Source organism: Hyperoodon ampullatus (genome assembly GCF_949752795.1).
Source record: "Hyperoodon ampullatus genome assembly, chromosome: 8".
Lineage (NCBI taxonomy): Eukaryota > Metazoa > Chordata > Mammalia > Artiodactyla > Ziphiidae > Hyperoodon > Hyperoodon ampullatus.
In genome coordinates, this window is record NC_136921.1 from 77976536 (window position 1) to 77996061 (window position 19526).

Below are 19526 nucleotides of genomic sequence, written 5' to 3' on the forward strand. Positions count from 1 at the left end.
CCCCTTTGGGCCTTTCAAACCTGCCTTAAGGCGCATGACTCCATCCAGTGTACCTGTTCTGTGAGACCCCTGCAATGCCCTTCAGCAAATAGGAGCTACCTTCAAATCTGTAACGTATTCAGTAGATATTTAGCCCACAGCTGATATTACCACAAATCACTAAACAGGGTCTCCATATGAAAGGAGCCAGGGAGCCAGAAGAATGAACTATGAGAATGCTAGCATTGTAAGGAAACTTTGATACCATTTAATACAATCTCTGATTTTCCAGGAAAGCAAACACAAGCCCTGTGAAGTGAGGTTGCTCAGTCACCCAACTAATAGAAGGTTTTGTGGGTACTGAAACTCAGGCATCTAACAGGGTGTCTACCTGTCATGAGCATATTCTGTTAAATGACCTTAAAATGTCATGAGTATTAAACTGTTCATTAACAATCAAAACTTTAGAATGATTACAATTATTTTTGAATGCATCGTAGTTTGAGTTCTCAAGTACAATTGCATATTGTTTTATGCTACTTGAAACATGTATTTCAAACCTTTGCAGTAGAAATAATACCTCTTTATTGAAAAAAATTACTAGAAAACATAGATTAAAAAAACTGATATTTGCTGACATCTTAAAAACAGTCTACATATGTTACGGTAGTATATTTAGCTATTTTATGCATTTGGTTTCTTGCATAATTTCCAAAATGTTCTAGAAGACAGCAATATTTTAAATGGAGTCAGCTGGAGCTTTAAAAAGTATTTTAAGAAAACCACAATCATCTGTCCTCTTGACAGAATGTTCTAGAAGACAGCAATACTTTAAATCGAGTAAGCTGGATTTTTAAAAGTATTTTAAGAAAACCACAATCATCTTCTGTCCTCTTGCATTCTGAAGAGCTCTGACTGGTTAATATTCATCTTTGCTTAGGTCTTAATCAAAAGATTCAAAGCTACCGTTAGATTGAATTTAATTAATCCAAAAACCGCAGAAGAATTTACTTTTCACTCCCTCCAACATTTTGTTTCTCCTTAGTCATAGGAGGTAACTATCTGTGGAGTAGACCATCTGTGAGACGGGGTAAGTCTGGGTTAAAATGGTCAGCTGTGGTTCTGTCTTGATCATGTGGTTCTTCCATGACAAAAGAGGCTGTTTATTTGCTGGGAGAAGGTTCTGTTGTACTGGGCCCTGTGTCTATCTCCAAATGATCACACTTAGTTCCGGAACACTGACCATGTCCCAGACACAGAGATGTTACTCTTCTGCTTAGGACTAGGGAGTGGTAGAGGAGGGCATTTTCTATTTATTCTCTAATGACATCCAGCATCTGCTGCCTGCTCAACCCTGTGTGAACCCTGGACATCTCCACTGACACAGGTAATCTTCTGTGCATTCATAACTAGTCTGGATTTAGCCTCCATTCTTGTTAGGTAATTTTTGAGCATAGTGTTATGTTCATGGAGGGAAAGCTGTGGAAGTAAGCCTTAACCTGCCTGATGGCTGCTTCTCAATAATACCTTGCCTTTCATGGTGCTTCATGTTTTTCAAAGTGCTTTCATATATACACATATATGACTTAATCACAAAAACTGGGCAAGTGGTGTGGGAAGCAGAATTCTAAGAAGGCCTCCAAGATCTCCGCCTGCAGCGTATATTCCCTGAAAATTCCCCTGACCTTGAGTGTGGGTGGGACCTGTGAGTATGATGGGATTACAGTTAAGACTGCCTTAGCAGACTTGAGACAGTCTCCTGCTGGCCGTGAAGAAGCAAATAGCTGTGAGAGGCCCCGTGAGCAGGCCACGCGGTGAGGGTGCCCTTGGAGCTTAGACTGATCCCCAGTAGACAGCTAGTAAGAAAACAGGAATCCTAGTCTTCAGCTGCAAGGAGGTGACAGCCAGCAACCTGAAAGAGCTTGGAAGTGATTCTTCCCCCAGTGTATCGATGAGAACATCATCTGGCTGACACCTTGATTTCGGCCTTCCGAGACACTGAGCAGAGGACCCCGCCTTGACCTCTGGCCTACAGAACATGTGCAATAATAAATGGGTGTTGTTTTAAGCCACTAAATTTGTGGTAATTTGTTATGGAGCAATAGAAAGCTAATAAAAGCAAAGGCAGATAATACCATAACCATTTCACCAACAAGGAGACTAATTCAGAAAGATGAACTGATTTGCTTAATTTTATTCTGAAAATTAGTGACAGGACTGAGATTAGTACCTCAGATTTATATCCGAGCATTCTTTCCACTGTACTATAATGCTCCACACTAAAGAGTTTTACTGGTAGCTTTTCTTTACCTCTGCCCACTAACAAGGTAGAAATTGAAAGTATAATATATTGTCTTCTTGAATACAGCTCAACACAGAGTAAAGCAATGATTTTTATTAATTCTCACGTCAGTTCTGTAGTATAATGAAAACAATCATCAAAATCATGTTAAATGTCAAGTTGATAATATTTTAAAAGAACCTTGAATCAAATGTCAATCTTCATCACTAAACAAACAATATTCTGAATAGTTAAGATCGGGAAATGTCATGGGTAACTCTACCCACTTTTTGTATTGTTTCTTTGGTAAATTGTTTTTGAAAACCACTACAAAATTCTTTATTTTGAGACAAGGCAAATCTAGGCCTTTGTGCACCATCATCGTTCCCCAAGCCTGGAAAACAAAAGAGAGAGAGCAAAAGGAAAAATTAAATGCACATTCATGGGCTTCCCTGGTGGCACAGTGATTAAGAATCCACCTGCCAATGCAGGGGACACAGGTTCAATCCCTGGTCTCGGAAGATCCCACATGCCGTGTGAGCCAACTACTGAGCCCGCGAGCCACAACTACTGAAGCCCGCATGCCTAAAGCCCGTGCTCTGCAAGAAGAGAAGCCACCGCAATGAGAAGCCTGCGCACTGCAACGAAGAGTAGCCCCCTCTTGCTGCAGATAGAGAAAGCCCGTGCACAGCAACGAAGACCCAATGCAGCCAAAGATAAATAAATAAATAAATATATGTATATATATATATATATATATATACACACACACATATATATATATATATATATATATATATATATATATATATATATATATATTTTAAAAAGCACATTCAATTAAGAATTCCTTTTGGCCAAAGTAAAATTAAGCCCACAGCAATTTACTTACTTGGCCACATTCTTTGCAGATTATCTCTCCATTTGTTTGATAGTCAGCAAACTTTGTTTGCAGTGCTTTGTTTTCTCTCACAATGTACAGTTTCCTAAAATTATCAAGGAGTCAGAATCACCCCTGAGAATTCACACAGGACCAGTATGCAGCACATGGTATGCATTGCCACTTGTCCACATGCATGCACCAGCCAGCACCTCATCCCTTCTTCCAGATCAGCAGGCACCTCTCAAGGGGTATGTTGCCTTTTGTAGCTTCTTTCAAGTCTGCTGATTACTTTAACTAGACTTAAGTTGTTCAAGAAGTTGAGAACAAATATGAGCATTCACAAACTGATGTGCCTTGGATGAAAGTGGCTTTCACTTCTCCTTTCCTGCCCCAGTGCATATATTTGAAAACTGTACACAAAATAGGGTTTATAATTTGGGGGCTGAGAAAGGAAAGGTCTGAAAAATAATGAATCTCATTTGTACTATTTTGGAAGAACATTTACAATACAACCTGCTTCATCCCTTATAAAGAAACTTAAAATTAAGTCTTCCTGGACTTACTTGAACTCTGGTGTCATATTGACATGGTGCATCTTTTCAATTACTTGGATATCTTCTCCAGAGCAGGCTAGCACACTACAGTTTTTACAGAGAAAACTTATTAATGATGGGTTGTCCTTGAACTGCTTTGCAATACTTCTCTTGATTTTCATTTTCTTTTCCAATATACTTTGCATCTGTAATTCCAAAATCTGCATCAAGAAAAGAATATTCAATGTAGTCTTTTTCATAGTTTCACTGAAGTAAGCCTCCTGGAATTCAGAGATCTTAGACAGTTATGAAAATGTACACTTGACTCATGAAATTCTACACTTGGTCTAGAAATAGAAGTAATGAGGTGATGACCCCCAAAGAATTTAGTATAGAATCTTCTCCTGTAATCACAGAAATATGGAATCCTCAGGTGTTCAAAACACAGCCCATTCTGTTGTGAGAAAGTTTTTGGCAATATTTACAAAAAAAAATCCCTCTAAGCCCCACCTCCATTAGTTTTAATTCTGTCTCATAAAATAAGTCTAATTTTTCTTCCACATGGAGTCTCTTTAAAGAACTAAACACTGTTGCTTCATCACCCTTAGTCGTTTCTTATCCATGATAAGCCCCCGGTTTCTTTCATTTTTCTTCATATGTTGTAATTTCCAGACTCTTAGCTATCTTTATCTCCTCTATACATTTGTGACAGAAAATACTAGTTTCCCACTCAGCAGCCATTCTTCGTAGAAACAGAACTATAATTTTATTCTGAGTGGAAATATGCCAGCTAAATGAAGACATTTCCAAGCCAGTGGCCTTTGAGACATAAGAAGATGTTGAGTGAAATTTCCAGGAAAGTTCCTTAAGTATCAGATAGTTGGCATGGGCACTGTTGCCTTTTCCATCTTCCTATTCCTTCCTTCTTAGAGTGAACATGCAGCAGCTGAAATTCTAAGAGCTTTGACCTTGAGAATGGAAGCCAAATAATAAAAGGGCAGAGAAGAGAGAGAGAGGAGTTTTGGCTTCCTCATGACGTCATGGAGCAATTTTATGGGTGTAGATTGCCCATTGCCCACATTCTTTATATGAGAGAATAAGTCCTTAAATTTTTATATCCCCCATTCTGTGGCTAGTAGAGAAACTTATCAATATTTCATAACAGAGAAAATATAGTTTATGAGACATATAAAACTTGAGGTAGGGACTGGCCAGTTCTCATACCTATACAATTTCACAATAGAAAACATAGTTCTTAAATAATTTATTTCCAAACTAAACCTCTCAGAGATGACAAATTTATATTAAGTTGTGGAGGAAGCCATTGTTTTCCTTAAGATCGAAGGAAAGTTTTCAGTAAAAGTAAAATATCAGTGCTGAGGAGCAAAGCTGAATGGCCCATCTCTGTGGCTCTCGCCTCTGTGTTTTAGACCTTGATTTGAGGCAGCCATATTTAGCAGAGAAAAGAGAACAAAACCTTGCAAGTGTGCCTGCAGGCTATGACCTAGTTTAATCAGACAAGTATGAAGACTAATTTCCCATGTAAATTATAACAATGTAATGAATTGAAGTATTCTGTTCTTTAAAAGTTTAATTAGGTTGTTCTTGCAAGCTATTTACAGGTCAGGGAGCTGGTGCAAAGATGATTTGGCATACAGGAACAAATACACGTGGGCAATTAAGAAACACCTATGAGCTCGACAGAAAAAAAGACAGCAAAACCAAGGTCAGTGTTTGGATATGTAATCAGGACACCAGAAACCAAAAGAGTAGCTCTAAACTAGTAAAGAATATGAAACAATTAGAGGGGCAAAAAGAGAAAAGAAATCATAACAAATATATGGTAGGCACAGCTATGAGCAAAGCCCAAATAAAATGTAAAAATGTGGCAAATGTTGTTGGGTGAAAGCCAGGGAACATGTTTAACATCTTCAACTTGCTCCTAGAAGTCTGATTTGATTGAAGAAGCTTTCGGTTATGTATAAACTCAGTATAGGACATGGAAAATAAACCTCCCCTTATGTGTCAACTCTCACCACTAATTAGTGGTTGCCTGAAAGTTGTGTTGAGGAAGTTCTTAAATCAGAAGGAAGAAGTGCTTTGACCTGGTGGCAATGGGTGCTGGGGGCTTTGTACAGAGTAGTGGTGGCATATACCCCACGTCATTGCCATCCCTTCTCTGGGTTTGTCTACCTGGAGTAGTTTCAGGAGAGTAGGTCTCTTAGCCAAAGGAGACCTAAAAATATAGTCCATTCTGGGGCCCCCAAAGGAACTGGGTCTTTTTCTAGAGATTATCTGGAAAAATGTGACTCATAAACTCCAGAGATGGTTCTAGAGTTTATACAAAACAACAGGTCTTGAAACATCAACCTTTGAAAACATCCCACTTGACTGATTTATTTAGGACTTTAAATGTAAAACAATAACTTTCCAGGGGTATTATATGGCCACAAATGTTTGATCTGACACCACAAAATGTTTGGTTTGCCTTATATTTAAAGGGGTTTTAAAATATAAATTCATGTAGAAACCTGGCCAGGAAACCTTGGAGTTGGTTATAGCAATGCACACCAATTTGAAAGCATCCCTTTTGTGAAACTCTATTTAGGGTAGAGCCAATTCCAATGTTAAGAAACTAACATTCACACCCATATGCAAGGGTGTGAATTTTCTTCTAAATGGATTGTTTGCTATTATAGTAGTTACAGTCTTTAATTCAGTGGTATGGGGGATTTCCTGAAATATTGTAGAAATACATTCTTCCTTCACTGCATTCCTCTCACAACTCAAATGACTCCATGTTAGTAAACTGAGATGCAGCTAGATGATATATGATGTATTTTCTTACCATTCAGGGCTAGCCTCAATGTCTCTCCCTCTAAGAACCTTTCCCAAACACCTAACCTAAAGTGCCCATCTAGAAGCTTGTTTCACATTGTCCTGTTCTAATTCTCCAGCTCTTCTTTCCATTCGATGTATTAGTTGCCTTATTTCTGTTTATTGTTTCCCCTCCTCAAATCTCACCATGTACGTACTCGAATATAAGTTTCATACAGCAGAGATCTATCTGCATTGCTTGCCGCTATGTTCTGTTTCTACAATGTTGCCTGACACACAGTAGGCACTTCACAGATATTTCTGGAATGAAAAAATTGTACCTGTACAGATTAGACCAGACCAAAATGACCAGGTAGGGTTGAACAAGTGAGCCGCACTAGTCTTTCTGGATTAGGGACAACCTAAATTTATATTATCAAAGTTTATAGAACAGTTCCCTGACAATTTCTGCCCACCATGGATCTTGATTCTTTGTATGTGAATCTGGACTCAGCACAGCTCATCAAACAGGAATTTATAATTCAGCACAATTTCTATCTGGAGACTTAGCCACAGAGATATCAATGGTAACCACAGGCAGCCATTGTAAAGGGAAAACCAAAATTCAGTGTTGGCCCAAAACAATACCTTACGAGCATACTCCTCTGGTTTCATATTTTGAACACGGTCTATAGCTTTATACATCATTTTCTCTCGGAAATCATTAACTGTCTCACGTTCAATAACTCCTGAGCCTCTCTGGGCAACCAGGACATAGGTGCTCTCATCAGCTCTGGCTCGACCACGGGCCTGAGAACAGAAAGAAATCAAGTCAATGAAGGACTATGCCTTGCTGTGAATGCTCCCATTTTTGTCCTGGAATGATATTCACTGCTCAGTATCCCAGTCCTTAAATGATCCCTCTATTCTCTGTAAAGTTAATTATTTTTCATTCTTTATTAGTCGGCTATTTCAAACTCAAAATGTACCTTAATGCAGAAAAAATGTTCTAGAATGAGGGTGGTTAAATCCCCACACCAGCCTTCAAAAGCCACAATAACACAAGACCGTCCTGTCCTGCCTTTCTGTTCCCCGGGGCACCCCTCTCAAACCCTGTGAACCATCATCAGTGATTTGGGCTGGAAAAGTCCCACTGCCCCCCACCTCGTAGAAGGGATGAATGGGGAGAAGGGCATCTCTGACCTTGCCACCAGAGCTGTGGAGAGTGCTGCTCTGTTCCTGGCATCCTACCTTCAATGTTGAGCACATATTTCCATGAAAACATGCTCAACATGGTGATACATTTCTATAGTCTTCTGTATAAAGTGATAATATTTAGGTACATTTTCTTTTTTATTTATTTATCTATTTTATTATTATTATTATTATTTTTGTGGTACGCGGGCCTTTCACTGTTGTGGCCTCTCCCGTTGCGGAGCACAGACTCCGGACGCGCAGGCTCAGTGGCCATGGCTCACGGGCCCAGCCGCTCCACGGCATGTGGGATCTTCCCGGACCGGGGCACGAACCCGTGTCCCCTGCATTGGCAGGTGGACTCTCAACCACTGCGCCACCAGGGAAGCCCTAGGTACACTTTCAGTAACAGAAAATGTTATAGCCTTGCCCAGGAACCTCACTATCAACTATAATATCATCCTCATGAAAAATGCATTCTGAGTAGTGAGGCACTGAATAACACATGGACTCCTGAAATCCAAGTATTTCTTAATGTGGTGGTTGTCTGGTTATCTGGTTGATTTCTCTTTTCGTAGGAAAAAGATATATTTTTAAAACTATGTGTGCTGTTTTACTAAAAGAAAACAAAACAAGAACACAAAATCAAAAATTAACATAATCGAGGTATTTGAATGTACCTGGACCATGGCTATTTCGTTAGTGACGAGACCGTAACGGATAACGATATTACATTCTTTAATATCCAGACCTTCTTCTGCCACTGTGGTAGCGATAAGCAGATTGATTTTTCCCGTGCGAAATTTACTAATGACTTCTTTTTGTTCATTCTGAAGAAACATTTTAGTAAATTAAATGTTGTAACACTAAACACATTAAAATCTTCTAATTAGGAAAAGAAATATTAAATTGCAACTGGTCAGTGTAAATTAAAGGATTAAATCATACACGGATTTGCTGCCATCTGTTTTTGGCGTTGAACAAAGACATGATGGTGAGACAACATTTGATTTCCAATCTGGGATTACTACACAATGACAAAAATATTTCCATCCTCCAGTCTGGAGGTGGGAAGGCCATCATTTATGCCAAGGAAACAAACTGATGGGTGACTTGGGAGGAAGAAAGGAGATGCTTTCAGTTGAGAAGAGGATATAGCAATGAGAAACGAAAATAGGCTTTGCTTTTTACTATTGATACATTAATTTCAGACTCTTTAACAGAGGATAAGATGTAGTGACAATTTTAAAGATGTAGTTGAATTTTGAGTCACAGAGAAAATACACACAGTATATGCATTTGGTCATTTTAAGAGACATTCAAGCAAAACAAAAAAAAAGAAAGAAATATTCCTGGAAGAAACTGAAAACATTGGCTGCCTCCAGCGAGGGGAGCTGGGAGACTGGAGGACAGTGGTACATCCTGTACCTTATTAATTTTGAAAGAGGTAAATATATTATCCGTTCAAAAGGATATAAATAAAAATGAAAGAATAAGTTATTAAAAACATAATTAAAACAGCTATATTTGTGAAAAAATCTGAATTTTGAAAGTTAACATAGGTAAAGAAATCAAATATGCACTCTGGCCCTTGCATAGGAGGAATGATTGAGCATAATCCTAGCTTGACGTGGCCAGTGGAGTTTTATTTTCATAACCATTCTTATCAAAGCTGTTGGTCCAGTGGCCTTTGGTGCACATTCACCCTATCTTTTGCCCCCAAACATTAAACAAAAATACACCTGTCAGACAAACGTATGTTCTCCTATTCCCATCCCTTTCTTTTCAGAGGCAGCATGTCAGGTGTCTTTATTTGACTCCTAACTGCTGGAGAATCCTGCAGAAAGATAGCTCTCCAGTCTTCTCTGATAATTTCTCCTTGCACTCATATCCACTGATAAAAAACTTACATGTCTTTGGATTTTAGCAGATGTTTGTGCCTTCATTCACAGGAGCAACTTTAATAAGGAAAATTTCAGACACAGTGTCAGACCCTCAAATCATATCACATAGATGCCTAAGTCCTCTTCCAGTAAGTCCAGCTCAGTTTACAGGTGAGGATGTGGGGAGTGAGGAAGGGGGCATGTTCTAAATTTTGGCATGCAGCCACCAAGTCTGAAATGGATAAGGAGCAAAAACTAGCTTGAATGCATACCTTCCATTTTTACCCCATCTCTTTTCAAAGAGGAGCTGAGGCCACATAAAATCAGTCTTAACACTAAAGCTAATAGAATAAAAACTTAAAAACAGGACCAAAAGTGAAAGAGTATAGGTGTATTACTTGCAAGGATTAACACATAGGCTGAGAAAATGAACTTCAATTTTGCCTGTGAGTTTCCTGGAAGCTAGGGCAAAAAGGGAAACATATTAAGTAAACCAGCTCTCATCATAAAAAAGGATGTAAACTCCTTATCCAACAAGGAGTTTGTTTTTTGAAAGGAAACAATGCTTTCTCTGGCATAAACTTTAGAGTCAACTTTAACATGAGTACTTGTAGAGAGTATACTGAGAGTTACGGTGGACAATTTCAAGAATGACTTTTTTCATCAAACATTAAAACAGATTTAATTTGCTCCAGTGGACCAAATGATGATGAGCATAACAGAACTGAAGTGTCCCCTTGTCCAGCAAGACTGAGGACCAATATGACTTCAGAAGAACATTTTACTCTAAAAGCTATCCTGGTTTCACCCATGCTTATAATCTCTATGACTGTCTTTTTTCTCTCCCAAGTGTTTTTTTAATACTGTGCACAAAAGTAGTATCATGAATTGAAAACAAAACAAAACAAATCTTAAAAAGGAAAAGAAAATCTCTCATAGTCCCAAATCTCTAACACATCAAATGTCTTAATTTTTCCAAGTTCCCTTAAAGATCTCATTCTATGCAAACATATTTTACATAATTCTAATTATAATGCACACATTTTTGTGGAAATTTGATTTTTCCACTTGATATTATATTGTAATTGTTTTTCCATTTTGTTACTAAGTTTAAATGTCAATCATTTTTTGCAAAGGAAACTCAATCTAGAAAGTTCCTCCAAGAATGTGGAAAAAATGATTCCTAGAACAATGGTTAGCCTATCAAATACCACAGATTGATTGCTATTAAACAATTTTCTTTCAAGAACAAGTGTTTCATTCCATTAAAGTATTGGTGGGTTGGTGGGAAGATTGATGAAAAAAAGACTACAACTAAACTGGGAAGGGAAATAACAGCATAAGGAAAAAAAAAAATCCAAAAGGATGTTTTCACCTGTGTCATGGGCTTGAACTCACTGCTGTGTCCAGCTCCAATCAGATGGTGGGCTTTGACTCCTACTTCTGCAAATTTTTCATTTTCAGTAATCCACTGGGAAAGGGCATATGCACTCTGTCGTGTTTTTGTGAAAATTATTCCTCGTGCTGATTCCTCGGCCCTTGTATATTGCTCCATTATGGTGTTTCTCAATTTGGTCAGCTTTTCATTTTCATGTTCTGGGTTTACAGCCAGCTTTTTCAACATTCTCTTATTTTCTTTAAGAAATAATTAGTTTATTTATTTTCTTTGTTATTGAAGTATACTTGATTTACAATGTATTAGTTTTGGGTGTACAGTAAAGTGACTCAGTTATATATACATAAGTATTATATATATATATTCTTTTTCAGATTCTTTTCCATTATGGTTTATTACAATATATTGAATACAATATTACAAGATATTGAATATAGTTCCCTGTGCTACACTGTAGGACCTTGTTATTCATCTATTTTATAAATAGTAGTTTGTATCTGCTCATCCCAAACTCCTAATTTATCCCTCTCCCACTACCTTTCCCCTTTAGTAACCATAAGCTTGTTTTCTATGTCTGTGAGTCTGTTTCTCTTTTATAAATAAGTTCCTTTGTATCATATTTGAGATTCCACATATAAGTGGTATCATATAATTATTTGTCTTTCTGACTTACTTCACTTAGTATGATAATCTCTAGGTCCATCCATGTTGCTGCAAATGGAATTTTTTTCATTCTTTTTTATGGCTGAGTAGTATTCCATTATCTATCTATATCTATATCTATCTATTTATCTGTCTATCTATCTATACCACATATTTTGTATCCATTCATCTATTGATGGATTTTTAGGTTTCTTCCATGTCTTGGCTATTATAAATAGTGCTGCTATGATTGCAGTGTTTGCATCTTTCAGAATTAGAGTTTTCTTTGGATATATGCCCAGGAGTGGGATTGCTGGATCATATAGTAACTTTATTTTTAGATATTTGAGGAGCTTCCATATTGTTCTCCATAGTGGCTGCACCAATTTACATTTCCACCAGCAGTATAGGAGGACTCTCTTTTCTCCACACCCTCTCCAGCATTTACTATTTGTAGACTTTTTAATGATGGCCATTCTGACTGAGTGTGGTGATACCTCATTACAGTTTTGATTTGCAAGAAATAGTTTAAATTAGTAAAATATGTGAATAACTAACTGGAAGATTTTATATAATGAAGTACTAAGATGTTCAACTACAGTTACTCTTGTGCCATATCTAATAATTAGGCTAGTTTTTAAGATAAATTTATTGCAGTCATCTTGACAATAAAACCAGATGACCAAATGATTAATTATGATCATACAGCTCATGGCTACTTAATCCCATCAATCAGAAATAGCCCCAATATGAGGGGGATTTCTTCTTTCATAATGAAAGATTATTTTAAGAAGGACTTTTGGAGAGCTCTTGAGAAGCAGTGGGTTCATGCCAAAGAGGTAAATGCATGAGACCATGCAAAAATGTTACACTGATTCTTACCCAAAAATAAAGTCATGAGAAATCCATCTGTCTCATCCAGCTTCAAAGGTTTCTTTTCATCACCTGCATCTTCATCATCATCACCATCATCATCACTCTCATCACTGTCATCTCCTAGGACTGCAAACTTCTTTTCTTTCTCATCGTTGTAGAAAGTTTCAAGGTGATTATATGCATCAATCATTCGGATTGTATCATTAATTTGTAGGGCCTCATTGTACTTCCTCAGATGTTCTGCACAAACACGATCTTTGCGATTTCCTTCTCTTGCAGCTATGAAAAATATGTTATGTAGAGTGAAATAATGATAGAACACCCCCTCAACTGTGCTGTGGACTTGAAAATGTTTATGACACTGACTCGAAAATAGGCTTCACCATGTTTTTGAAATGAGCAAATTAAGGCTCAAAACGTGCCATGAGCACTAAAAGGGGGCAAGTTTTTTGACTCCTAGACTTGCTACTTGTATTCTGCGTCAGCAAGAAAACATACTTGACTCGTGCTGACTCAGAGGAATGGCATGAAAAACATATTGTTTGCGTTTGCATTTGGAAACAGAGATACTAATATTTATCTTAGTATTTTAAATATACAATAAGTGAAAGACTCTGGAGATAAAGAGAAAATGAATTGGTGCCTCTTTCCTTAGATAAGGAATTAGAACGTGTTTATCCTTGTCCTACTCAGAACACAGAAATTCCATTGGCTCTTACACTTACTTTCAGTTTGCTTGGGAATATGTGATCCGGAATCATGGCATAAACATGGGATAAATTGTGTTATGTCAAAACCCAAATTACCTTTTTTTTCCATTTGAATGAGCCATTGTTCATAGGGTTGAGTTCCAAAATCTGACATTGGACTAATTTGGCAAAAAGTTTGAATCTTTGTCATTATTTCTAGAAGTTTATCTTTAAATGGATCCTAAAAACAAATTATACACTTATTCTTACATGTTTATATTGCTGAATGAATAACATTATCTTTGTTAAAATAATTTCCATGTTATAACAAATTTGATTCAGAATCTTTGTCTATACAAAGTAACAAGTCACTCTGATCACCTCTTTGTACACTGATTTTTTTTTATCAGCTTCTCTTTTACTTCCACCCTCGAGCCACACCACACCAATACCAGGTATCCCTGCTGGAATTTCCAATTTAAAAGTTTACAAAAATAAAATTAATGAATGATATACACTTTGAATGCTAATAATAATTTTTAAAATATATATTAAAGTAATGCCCCAATTATCTAGAAAGCTTGTAACTTAATTTAGAAAACATTCCTTTTTGAAGAATTGGTTTCAGTATTATTTCTATCAAAATAAAAAGTTAAAAGGTAGAGTTTTGAAAAAAGCCAGACACAGAAGAGTACATACTATAGGATTTCATTTATATAAAGTTCAAAAGCAGTCAAAAGCCATCTTTGGTGTTAGAAGTCAGGATAGTAGTCATCCCATGGGGGGTGGGTGACTGGAGGGGAGAATGGGAAGTTTTGAGGGTTGTGGCAGTGTTCTGTCTCTTGATCTGGATTTTTCTTTTTTCTTTTTTTGGCCGCACTGCGCAGCATGTGGGATCTTAGTTCTCCAGGAATCGAACCGGAGCCCCCCTGCATTGGAAGGGCAGATTCTTAACTACTGGACCACCAGGGAAGTCCCTTGATCTGGATTTTGGTTATACAGGTGTGTTCAGTTTATGAAAATACAGCAATCTGTACACTTACGAGTTTGAACTTTTCTGTATGTGTGTTATGCTTCAATAAAAAGTATAACCAAAGTTAATTAAGGTAAAAGGTAAGATAGCAAATTCTTTTAAAATATACCCTAAGGGGACTTCCCTGGTGGTCCAGTAGGTAAAACTCTGCACTCCCAATGCAGGGGCCCCGGGTCTGATCCCTGGTCAGGGAACTAGATCCCACATGCATCCCTCATGCATGCCACAACTAAGAGTCCGCATGCTGCAACTAGGAAGTCCGCATGTCACAACCAAGAAGTCTGCGTGCCACAACTGGGAACCAGCACAGCCAAAATAAATAAATAAATTAATTAATTTAAAAATAAATAAATAAAATAAAATATACTCTGAGGATGTTGTGGATTTTTTTTTAGACTGAAGGTCAAATATATTCATTATCACATACATATAAATGAGATAAACATAGCAATTAAAAGGTAAAATGCTGTGAGATTTAAAACTCAGGTATGTCCTACATACAAGAATCAAACAGTTATAACATTCTCAAAATGAAAAAATTATATACAAGAGATAAATTATATAGGAGAACAGATTAATAACTATTACTTTGCTCTTTTATGGAGATATAACTGACATATAACACTATATTAGGGTTTTTTTACATCACTTTTTTTTTCACACACACACACTGTATTTTATTTTTACGAGATCAATAAACTGACACCAAGCATTGTAAATGGATGACCACAGATGTTGTGGATTTTTTTTAATGATTACAATTAGAAACATGCATTTAAACTTATCAAATAAAACTGAATAAGTAACAAAAAGTGAAGAAAAATAAAGTACATTCAAATGTGCCACTTCAGCTGGAATAGATAGTGCTGTTTTTCAGAATTTCCAAAAAAGAATGACCTATGGCAATTGGTTGCTAATGTTAGTTCAGTTCCTACATTTCAAACACAATGTTATCTGTTCTGTATATTTCATAATTCAACATCCTTATGAGGTAGATTTGCAAAGATTACACTTATTATCAAGTACACACAGCTAAAATTTATGATGCTTTTTATATTTTACAAAAGAAAGTACTGACATAATGTACTGGTTATAATGTTCAAACTGACTCTCAGTTGGTTTTTATAATCAGTGAAGGTGTTCATCACAAAAATACCATTAAATTAAATATTTCACTGCTTTACTGTAAGTAATTTCATAAGAAAGTAAATGTGTCAGGTAGGTAGGATTCCCATTATCATTGCCAACTGTAATCTGTTGCCTCTGTTCAATGTCAGGAAATCAATTCTGGAATTCATCAAGAAAGTAAAAAGAATAAAAGAAACTATGGTGATCCCTCTAGTTTAGCCTTACAACCCTCCTCATCCCCTCCGCCACCCCTACCCCATTGTGGCTCATATGCAGTCAACCAACTACTGAGCTACTCTTCATATAAACTAGAAAACTGAGAGAAGAATTGAAGAGAGACTTCACAGCAGTGCTTTGCTGCCCAATATCAATAAAAAAGGAATAACACTGTAACTTTTTTGCTAAAAATTTAAAATAACATTCTTCAGATGGTTAGTATAAATAATCTTTGCATTGTTCAGTTGTGTACCGTATCATCCATCAAATGAATATAAAAATTTAAGCACATACTTCTTTGGTGTCATCTGCGATTACGAACTTTTTACATGGCTCCTTTATTTGGTCTTTAAGTTGATCAGTATTTTCTTTCACGGTTTTAATGGTAAATGCATCAAGATTGGCACATATCTGAAAAAGAGACATTTTTCAATATTCAAATACTTTTCCCTTTCAATTGATTCAATGTAGAATTCTTTCTCATGTAAGAAATAGGTAGCATGATTTGCTAAACATAGCATTTTAGTATTGCTTTACTGTGGATCTGACTAACCAAAAACATTTATCCTGATAGAGTAAAAAAAGAACTTCTAAATCAAGTTGGTGAAAAATTCCAGAACAAAAAAGTATTTATTTTCATTCCTTACATTCCATTTTCCAGCTGGAGAGTACAGAAAATTGCAGAGATGGGAAGAGAATGGTTATGAGCTAACCATATTACATGAGGCATTTTAAGGCTCATCTTGACATCCATGGATCATATTACCACTTTCTTCTACATATAAAAGAGGGCAGTGCAAAGACAGGAGCAGCCAAAGCCCATGTGCCTGGATTTGGGTTGGAGTTAGTCCTAAATGCTAGTAATTAATTATATGTTGGACCCAATAATTGTGCTTTTGTCTACTCTATATGATTTTTACTTACTTCAACTTAAAGGGACTTAAAATACAAATGCAATGCCTTGGTGCCAACATACTTTGTGAGTTACTCTGAATTCATTCAATGCTTGAGATCAACAACAGTACTTTATGTGTTGTTACCATTTGGGGGCAGCTGACAAGAAATACACCTTTAATTAAAGGTTCTCATATCTCCATTTTCCTATTTAATTTGAATTGCCCAGAATCTGAGTATCACACAGAACAAAAAAAGGCACAGAAGAAAATACAATTTTGAAACTCATGGAATGTGTATAAAAATTAGAAACTTTCATAGTTTATGCATATTTCTATATCAAGTAGATCATTACGTTTAACAATAGGGGTAGATATTTAAAAGAAGGTATTTCATTTGTCCCAATTTTTCACTAATTATGTTTGCTTTCCACAATTTTTGTGGTATTTTTCTGTGTCATAGTTATTTATTAAGGCACTTACTGTTTTGTAGAAGATTGAGTGTATTTACTTTGAAGTGTATAGATTTCACTTAAGTGATGATCATGGAATACCATCTTTCATGCATGCCATGGCACTTGGACTTAATCTTACCCAAGAAGCACTGGCATTTTCTTTAACTTTGGTTTTCTTGGTTATGCATAAAGTTAATGATTTACTTACTTTTAAAATGTGTTCTTCAGCTTTGGCTTGCTTTTGGGCTCCTCCAACACCTGGTGATGCTGTCAGTCCCAGTATCTGAGGTAAGGGAATCACTGGTTTGTTTTCTTTCTCAAGTCTGTTGTTTTTCAACTTCTGGTTCAAATAACGCCTCATGATGTTATTATAGACTGCTTCTTTGTTGGTGTGATGGCATTCATCAATAATGATGAGAGAAAAGTCTTAAAAGAAAATTCAAATGGTTCATTTGTCCATCTTGGCAAGGTACAGTGTAAAAGTACCTTTAAGCTAGGAAACTGAGCAGCCAAGCACCTTTCACCTTTTAAGGGGAAATGTAACTATCCTAGCCACCTGTATATACAGATGTTTGTGTATATTAATCATGAAACTATCCCTGTTAGACACTATCCCCATTTAATAGATGAGTTTTGGAAAATTTATAGATCTAAAAAGTGTTATTGGATGGACTTCAAACCCTGGCTTTTTCCTCAAAACTCTCAGGATTACATTTTTGTTCTTTAAAAAATATTTAATTTTAAGTTGGTGAATTTTATTTTCATTCTATCAAATGAAAAACATGATTTAAAAAGGAATAATTTTACCTTGTTTTAACATTGCATTTAATTATTATGATTATATATACTTCTTTCCCTACCTTTTCTTCCCATCCCCCACAAAATAGAAAGGATTGTATTTATTCTATGGAGAAGAAGGCATATCTAACAGGATCCACTAATATGTAAAAAGAACTTGTCAGTAATTAAAAATACAGAGTAAATGAAAAGTCCAGTAAGTGTTTGATTTAATGATGATATTCTTATGCAGAATAAAGTGATCTAATTAAGAACTTATCCAACTTTTTGTTTGCTTCCCTAAGGAAGAAGGGTTTGAATGAAAACTTAAGCAATGGAAGACAATCTAAATCAAAATTAACGAGTGGGATGTTAGGGTTAGCAGATGTAAGCTTGTATACCTAGAATGGATAAACAACAAGATCCTACTGTACAGCACAGAGAACTATATTCAATGTCCTATGATAAATGATAATGGAAAAGAATATAAAAAAGAATCAATTATATGTAGAAATGAATCATTTTTCTGTACAGCAGAAATTAATACATTGTAAATCAAGTATACATCAATTAAAAATTGATTAAAAAATAATAAATCAAAATTAATCAACATTTTAAAAAGTATGTAACTAATACAGCCTCTGTTACTACCGTTAGTATTACTAATTATTTTTACAAAAATAAACATTTCAACCAACCTGACAACTGTACACCATCATCTTCGCCTTCTTCTAAGTTTAAAAGTGAGTTTTCAAGGATTTGAGCTGTACTGATAATAACATCATGAGACTTGACAACTTCTGGAAATGTTATTTTCAATTGGGTATCACCACTTAATCTAGTAACATGATACCATTTCTTCAAAAATGGTTCGAACTCTTTGCGGAAGAGCTGTTCAACTAATGGTACCTTTAAAAATGCCAAAGTTAAAAAGAGAGAAAGAGCATTGTCAAACAAAAGGAGTATTGATCAAAGGCCTACTATGTGTCAAGCATTAACAGAGGTGTTTGCATTATCAGTTAATTAGGTGTAACAACCTATCCATCATTCCATTCATTCACGTGTCAATAAGCATTTATTGAATGTCTATTAGGTGTAGACATTGTGTCTGGGACACAAAGATGTTTAAATTATGGTTGACAAATGTCAGGAACTCATTCTAGTTGAGCACATGGACCAAGAATCAACAAAACAAAACAAATTATCACAACACAATGTGATCATTCTCCCATGGAAACACATAGAAAGTGACAGCAAAATGGAAGAAGCAACTGACCCCTCAAAAGAGGGGTTTAGGAGGAATTTTAATCATGTAAACCATGGGTCAGTGAAGAGATAAACTGAACTAAGGCTGAATAAGAAATAAATTTTGAGATTGTAAAACAGGGTCAAGCTATAAAGGGCTATGAACACCAAGCAAAGTACTTTAAATTTTGTTTAACAGTTCATAGGACCCTTATGAATTGTTCTGTAGAGTTATTTTTTGGGAACCAGGCCAGAGGCAACCTGCCTAAGGAATTGGAGGAAGCAGAAAACCAAAGGTGAAGAGGCAAGACATTGCCTAAGGGAAAGGATGGCAGTGAAGGGATGGACTGCTGGACTAATGTTGGTGGCTGAGAAAGAACAAAATAGCAGGTTCCTTAAAAAATAAAAATTCAGTAACCATATGATCCAGCAATCCCACTCCTGGGTGTATATCTGGAAAAGATGAAAACCCTAATTTGAAAAGACACATGCACCCCAGTGTTCATAGCAGCATTATTTACAATAGCCAAGACATGGAAGCAACCTAAATGTCCATCAGAAGATGAATGGATAAAAAAGATTTGGTATATATACACAATGGAATAT

The 19526-nt window shown here is 36.2% G+C and overlaps 1 protein-coding gene across 1 annotated transcript in view; it reads right to left on the reverse strand.

The window, feature by feature from the left end:
- Positions 1-2474: 2474 nt before the first annotated feature.
- The window catches only part of IFIH1 (interferon induced with helicase C domain 1), a gene marked incomplete at both ends in the record, with an annotated part of 56257 nt that continues 39205 nt past the window's right edge, over positions 2475-19526 (reverse strand). The window contains 11 exons of the mRNA XM_079709765.1: positions 2475-2654; positions 3153-3246; positions 3707-3897; positions 7142-7303; positions 8368-8517; positions 10946-11205; positions 12491-12763; positions 13291-13414; positions 15845-15961; positions 17107-17324; positions 18374-18584. Of these exons, the coding sequence (XP_079565891.1) occupies positions 2475-2654; positions 3153-3246; positions 3707-3897; positions 7142-7303; positions 8368-8517; positions 10946-11205; positions 12491-12763; positions 13291-13414; positions 15845-15961; positions 17107-17324; positions 18374-18584 (1980 nt within the window). The remainder of the gene's footprint in view (positions 2655-3152; positions 3247-3706; positions 3898-7141; positions 7304-8367; positions 8518-10945; positions 11206-12490; positions 12764-13290; positions 13415-15844; positions 15962-17106; positions 17325-18373; positions 18585-19526) is intronic.